Source organism: Canis lupus, chromosome 17 (genome assembly GCF_011100685.1).
Source record: "Canis lupus familiaris isolate Mischka breed German Shepherd chromosome 17, alternate assembly UU_Cfam_GSD_1.0, whole genome shotgun sequence".
NCBI lineage: Eukaryota > Metazoa > Chordata > Mammalia > Carnivora > Canidae > Canis > Canis lupus.
In genome coordinates this window covers 52,443,417-52,450,197 of record NC_049238.1, presented here as the reverse complement: position 1 = coordinate 52,450,197, position 6,781 = coordinate 52,443,417, and the positions used below count along the sequence as shown (strand labels likewise).

The 6,781-nt window shown below is 56.2% G+C and overlaps 1 protein-coding gene across 5 annotated transcripts in view; it reads left to right on the top strand.

Annotated features, from left to right (window-relative positions):
- The first annotated feature begins 231 nt into the window (after positions 1-231).
- SYT6 (synaptotagmin 6) overlaps positions 232-6,781 on the top strand; it is a 64,666-nt gene continuing 58,116 nt past the window's right edge. For 4 of the 5 annotated variants that reach the window (XR_005372603.1, XR_005372602.1, XM_038561823.1 and 1 more), the window contains exon 1: positions 398-869. Coding sequence is in view for 1 of the 5 variants with exons in the window: in XM_038561826.1 (XP_038417754.1) it covers positions 707-869 (163 nt within the window). In the remaining 4 variants the exon portion in view is untranslated. Of the gene's footprint in view, positions 870-6,781 lie in introns of all 5 variants that reach the window. The other variant, XM_038561826.1, reaches the window with a different exon arrangement.

The following is a 6,781-nucleotide window of genomic DNA, read 5'->3' as shown; positions in this document are numbered from 1 at the left end:
CCTCCCGTTGCCATGGAGAGAGACGGCCGCTGCCTCTCGTTGCCATGGCAACGTGCGGTTCCGTGGACCGCAGGATTGCGGGGCTCAGAAAGTCTTTCTGCAGTTGGAATAGCCCCGCAGTCTTAGGGTCCTCTGCCTCGGAAGCTGGGACTTGGGGGGTCGTCCGACTAACTTCCCTCGTGAGGAACCTTGGCTCCCCACTCCCCGCCGGGTCATCTTTCTTTCCCTAATGGATTTATCTATTTCGTCCGCCGCTTGTGCGGCGTGTGGCAATTTCCCCAGTGTCTTCACAAACACCGTCTCTCTATTCCCCGCAGCCTGTGAAGCACTCGCAGTCATTATGCCCCTTTTACAGAATGGGCAGTTGAGCCTCAGAGAGGCCCAGGGTCACAGCAGGCAGGGGATGCGGAGTCAGATCCCAGGCCCTTTCCTGGGCCTTGCACCCTCCGCGGTGCTGGACAACCGGGCTCCGCTGCCTCGAACCCGCCGGGACTCCGACCCGTCCCCGGGTGCAGAGGGGGCGGCCGCGAGGCGCCAGACTTGCCAGCTGCCGCGGGATGCCACGTGAGGGGCGGAGACCCTGCGGGGAGCCGATTAAAAGCCGAACGGAGCCGCAGGGGGCCGCTGCGGGGAGGGTCTTCTTGGGGCCGCGTCGCCCACCCCAGTCCAGAGGCTGCACGGGTTCGGGCGCCGGGGTGTCCCGGGCATGAGTGGGGTGTGGGCGAACGGGGGGCCTCGGTGCCAGGCGGCGCTCGCGCTCCTGGCCTCGCTGTGCCGGGCCCGGCCGCCCCCTCTCGGGCTGGACGTGGAGACCTGTCGGAGCTTCGAGCAACAGCCCCCAGAGAGGAGCCCGAGCGCGGCCGGCGCAGGTAACGGGAAACCCCAGACCCTGGCCGCCGTCCCTCCCCGGAGCCCCGGCCCCGGGAGCCCCGAACCTAGACAGAGAATTCTAGGCTCAGGATCCTGAATTTGGAACCAGCCAGTGCCCCGTTCCATCGCCCGCAGGGCAGGCGGAGGGACGTGAAGGGGACCTGGGAGGTGGAGAATCCCTGAGCCCCCTCCCGTGGGACTCTGCGGGGATCTCGTGCAAAGCCGCGCTCCCGGGGTGCAGCGCCCCACCGGGGCCTCAGTTTCCCTGGCGTCTCTCCGCTCACCCAGCGGGCGACCTGCCAGGGAAGGGGTCTGTGGGGCGAGTAGGAGACCAGGGACATCCGGGCGGAGGAAGGAACTCATTTCTTGGGAAGGCGGGGTGGGGGGAGGTTGTCGAGGTCCCAGGGTCCGCCTGTCGGTTTGCGCGCCCGTTGGTCTGCCCTGTCGGGCGAGGCCGTCCGAGCCCCCGGTCTCGGGGAGAAACTTGCGTCTGCGGGCGGCGGCACGAGGTCTTTGTGTCCGAGCGAGTCTCGGGCGGCGAGTGGCCGTCTGCGTCTCCGCCGGGGGGGCGGGGGGGGGCGGGATGGGGGAGGGTGTCTCGGCGTCTTGCCCCCGCCCCCGCCCCCGCCCCCGCCCCTATAACTCGCTCCCTCGGTCTCTCTCTGACTCACTCGGACTCGCGGCCGGCGCGCGACTGAGCCGGTGCCTCTCGCCGACTTTGCCAAGCGGGCGCCTCCCGCCCGAGCGCCAACGGCGCGGACCCTGCGCCGGACGCAGCCCCGCGCGGCCGCCGAGCCCAGGCGGGAGCCCGAGCCGAGGCGAGCTCGCCGGAGCCGGTGAGTCGGGAGCCCGAGCCCCGCAGCGCGCGGGCCCGGCGCGCAGCTGCGGCGTCTCTCGGGAGTCGCGACAGCGGCAATGGCGTGTCGCGCCCCGGCGACGGGAGGCGGGCGGGTGGCGGCCGGCCCGGGGCTTCCTTGCCGCACCGGCGCCGAGCGGCCGCGCTCCCGCTGCAGCCGGGCTTCTTTGTCCCGATGCCGACGGCCGGAGGGTCCTGGGCGACCGGGAGCCCCGATGGCCCCCTCCGGGGGGAGGGCGGGGGCAGTGCGAGGCCTCGGGAGGACGAGAGGATGCGGCGTGGGGGTGGGGAGAGCCCGCGGGGACCCGGGCTCCGGGGTTCCCTCGGCTCCGCAGACGCCGCTCCTTCGTGCCCCTCGACTCTGACCCCAGTGGCACCGGGCCTAGGGGTAGGCGGGGGTCGCCCCTGCGTCCCCCCCACACCCAGGCGGGCAAGGGAGAAAGGGGCCGCAGGAGGCGGGAATTTGGTCTCCAAGCGCGTCTCCAGGGAACAGAAGCCGGGGACCCGGGCGGCGGTTCCCGGAGCAGGTACAGGTGGGGTAAGCTCCCCAGAGGCCGCAGGTCTCGGGGCCCTGGTGTCACTTGAGGTTAAAGGTCAGAGCTGCTGGTAAGTCCTAGGTTAGGAACGGGGCCGCCGGGGTGGGCAGAGGAACAGAAGCCAGGCAGTGGGCCAAGGGGAGGGTTGTGTGTGTGTGTGGAGGGGGGGGATTGTGTCCCGCCTGCAGTAGTGGAGCGCACCTCAGCCCCGTGTGGGTTGTAGGGGGCGCTGCTCTCTCGCGTGCGCTCTCTCTGGCCCTGGCAATATTGATCAATGGGTCGATTACTGCAGCAGAAAGGACTAAGGCTAGACCTAAGAAGAACTTTCAGAGGGTGGTGCAGTGATGGATGTTGGCGAGGCCGATTCTCCCTCTTGAAGAATCTCCAAATAGATTAGGCCCAGCAAGTGTTACTAGATTTTGGTTCTCAGGTGCCATCATCTGCTACGCCATCCCACTCCCCATACCCCCTAGACGCATAATTTTCCCCAAGCTAGGGAGCCTCTTCCTGACTGTCTACCCAGCTCCCTTCCATCCTCTCCTCCAAAAATTTGTTTCCAGTGGGGGCCTCAATGCTGGTCCTGACTCCTTAAACCCTAAAGGGGATAATTCAAGGTAAGAACACACCTGTCGAGTTCCACCTGGGGTGGAGGCTGCCCTCCTCCCCTGTCTGTTCAGAGCAGAAATGTATGTGCTGGGGAGGGTGTATGTGTGTGTGTGGAACATTCTGATACAGGGAGGCAGTGGTGTCTCAACTCCCGGGGGACACCCTGTAGTCGAATGACAGGTACTTGGTGGCCAAGCTGAGGATGAGAGAAGGTTGAGGACTAGGAGCAAGCAGGCTCCGATGAATCAGTGTGCCTTTGCTGCAAGCTGCTTGAGCCCTCGTTAGCCCTGGGGGACTTGAACTTTGGCTGCTGAGTCACAAGCCTCTGGAGGCCTCCAGGGTGCCAAGCTAGTGGGCTGGAAGGGAGGAGGAGGCAGAAGGAGACCCTTGATCACAGTGAAAGAAAGAAAGTGGTTGAGAGTGGGTTTGAGATCTTGGGGTTTAAGTGAACACAAGTCTGGGGAGATGCCATGCAGTTCAGGACCAGGCGCCCAGGTAGCCTGGGTCTAGCCTACTCCTTGCATCCCAGAGCCACTGCCGAGGGCTAGATTCTTCAGTCAGAGAAATGCTGGATCTTTTTATTTGTATCGTCATGAAAAATGCAAGTGACTAGAGCATGCCCAGTTCTCTTTACCTCTGTCTGTGTCCTCCTGCCTTCCTCCTACTGGGAGTCTCTAGCTCACAGGATTTCTAGTAACACCCCAAAATTCAACTTTGAGAGATTTGGACTCTACTCTCTATTTACTGGGACCCTTCTATGTGCCGTGGTCTGTGCTAGGAATTGCACAGGAAACCTTGATCAGATCTCCTTAGCTTTCCTGACTTGGAAACACCTCTACACATACTGTCCCAGGTAGAAGCAAGTTCATTTTTCTTTAAACATTCTAGGGGCAAAGGGTCTGCTTTCCTCCTTAAAATACAACCTCCTCCCGACCTGCGCACCCCTGCAAGTGAGTTCTGACAGGCAGTGTTCTATCTTCTTCATGCCATTTACCTTGTGGAGATGAATGCATTTGCTCCATAGGCCAAATTGCAGAGTGTTGGAGGTGGGTAGGAGGTTCTGGATTTCAGGTAGTAAGCAGAGTTTCAGAGGTGTTGCAAAAAATTCAGGAACTGACGGGGATCCCTGAGCCTCCCTGCCCCTGCAGGGCTGGCAGCCAGGAATGATTATTCTCGGGCTTACTTGTGGCCATGAAATGTACCTACTGTTGGTTCACTTCTCTAATGACTCTGGATATGTTCTGTGATTCAGTCACCTGGTTTTGAAGTTGGCCATTGGCAACACAGGTAAGATTTTTCCTGTTTGTGATGGCAAGTTAAATGCATAGCATTTCATTAAAACACAAATGTCCTGTTTCTATAACTAAATAATCAGTTACTCCCTCACCTCCTGTTGGGAAGAAGAAATTCCGCAGATTTTGCCTTCTTTGAGGAACGGTGAAATGTACGATCCTTTAGAATGTACATCCTTTAGGTGATGTTCCGACTTTATGGTGTGTCTTGAACTTTAAGGGCACAGCCCTTAGGGTAAAATATCTAGGATCTGTAGAGTGCTTGGATTTATAGTTCTAGAAGTTTTCTTCTACCTCTGTCTGTGGGAACTTTGAGAGTGGAATGGTAGACTCCTCCCCTCCACGCTCTGTACAGAAGATGTGTCCTAACTATTCTGTTACTCTGTCCACAGAATTGGGGGCATAACATGGGACTGCAGAAAATTAGGACTAAGACTGAGGCATCTGGATCCTGCCAGGTTTCTTTAGGGTCTGTGTAAGGCTGTCTGGAGTGGAAAAAAGCAGAGCAAGAGAAAGTCCTGCCCAAGCAGGACATCTAGCTGTGGACACTCTAGGTGTCTGATACTGTCTCATCCCTCCTTTCTCTCTATTGCTGCTCTGTTTTTCTTGCTCCGTGTGGACCTAGGCAGACCTTCCTCTCAGTACTTGAAGGTGTAAACAAGAAGGGGGGTGTAGAGAGAAAGAATCTCTCTGGCTCTCTGTTTGCCATGCCCCTTCTCCCCCCTGCCAACTTGGGGCCTTGAACTCCACATCTCAGAGAGGCTCCAAGCCCTGACCAATCGGGTGGAAATGTACAGTTACCATCTACCAAAATAATAATACTAATAATTGCTAAATTAATGTCAACCGCTGTTAGCTATAGCACTCTGCATTAGTCTCCGGTTTATCTCTGAATCCCCTAATGATGGTGGAAGCCCGTGTCCAGTCATAAAGCTTGTGCGGCCATAATTAGTCTGGCATTGTCTATCTTCATCGAAGCTTTTCAGGAGCATTAATTCCTTCTCTGTTTGGACTCTGCTAATTATCCCCATCGGTGGTTCGGCCTGGATCTCTGAAAGAAGGAATGGAAGCAGAGGCTCTCTGCTCCCTCCTCCCTCTAACCCTGAATTTTAATTACACCAGCATCTCCTAATAAATTTACAAGCCACAGCAGAGTTTATTATTAATGGACCACATCTGTAAGGCTTAGAACAGAATAGCCCCGTTCCCCTAACTCACACACACACACACACACACACACACACACACACACACACATATATACATGCACTCTCAGGTATTTCTCAGGGACATCTATCTCTGGACAAGGTGTTTCCAGGGGCCACTGGTTATTGGCCTGGTGCCTGGTGTGTAACGTTCAGTGTCTATACTTTCTAGGGAAGAAGAAAGAGATGGGGGATGAGGAGGTTGGTCATAGTCCTAGTCTCCAGGTTACTACTCAGGTACAGAAGATCAGGCCAAATAGTAGAAATTGTGTCCCATACCCTCCTGATGATAACAAAGAAATGCCCCCCCTGCCACCTTCCTGTCCAGCTTTCTACTCAGCCCACAGTACTCTCAGGGGCCTGGCTCAGAAGCTTGAATTTTGGCATCAGAATTCCCAGGTTTAAATCCCTGGTGTCAAAAATAGTTTACTTCATACAGAATGGACCCAAAGCAGGGCCCTCTGAGAAAAGGAAGGGAGATATCAGACCACAGGGAGAGGCATCCAGGAGACCTTGGGCCCCTCCTCTCTCCAGGGAAGTGAAGATCTCCCTGAAGCCCACGAGGACAGACAATGCTTGTCACCTTCAGTGAGACTGCCTGGCAGGGGTAATGGCTCATGGCCTCCCTCCCTCTCTCTGGAAAATGCTGGGTTATTAATTAGCAACCTGGGGCTTCCTTATCTCTCCATGCTGACATTCCTTTCTCCAAAGACAGAGCTCTGGCGAGCCCCCTCCCTTAGTGTTAGGATTCATCAGCAGCTCTTATCACCTGCTATTGTTCCCGTTTTTCTAATAGGTTTCGACGTTAGGAAAACCCATTTTGTAACAGTAACAGGCATTTTTGCTAACAGATTGTAACTAAAAAGATAAACTGGGGAGAGGAAGTGAAAAGAAAGGACCATTTTCTCTACTTGCCCCAAAGCTGGAGAAAGCTGGCTCCAGGGCCTCAGGTTGCTAGTCGACCCTTGGAAAATGGTTTATGGATAAGCCTGTGGGGAGCAGGAACCACCTGGGCCGAGGATCCCTCATTCAGGCACAGAGACACAAAAGAGCACAACCCAGAGATCAGACAGCAAGAAATGCAGAGGCCCAAGAGCCTGGAAGGAACAGCACCAAGTCTGGGAAGCGAGAAGACTCTGGGCAGAACCATTCATATTAATACTAGTAATATTATTTGCTATTTCCTTCCACCGTGCCCTTTACATTATCTCATTTAATCTTTACCATCTCCCTAAGAAATTAGTGTGTACCCCTCAAAGATAAATTAACTCAGTTTAGGGGTGTTAACTAAGTAACCTACTAAAGGTGACGTTGCATTTCCAAATTTCCGAGAGAACTTCGCAAAACCATAGCATGTTCTCTCAACTGTGGATTTTTCTCCTACGATTTTCTTTTTACTCCTTTGGAGCTCACTCC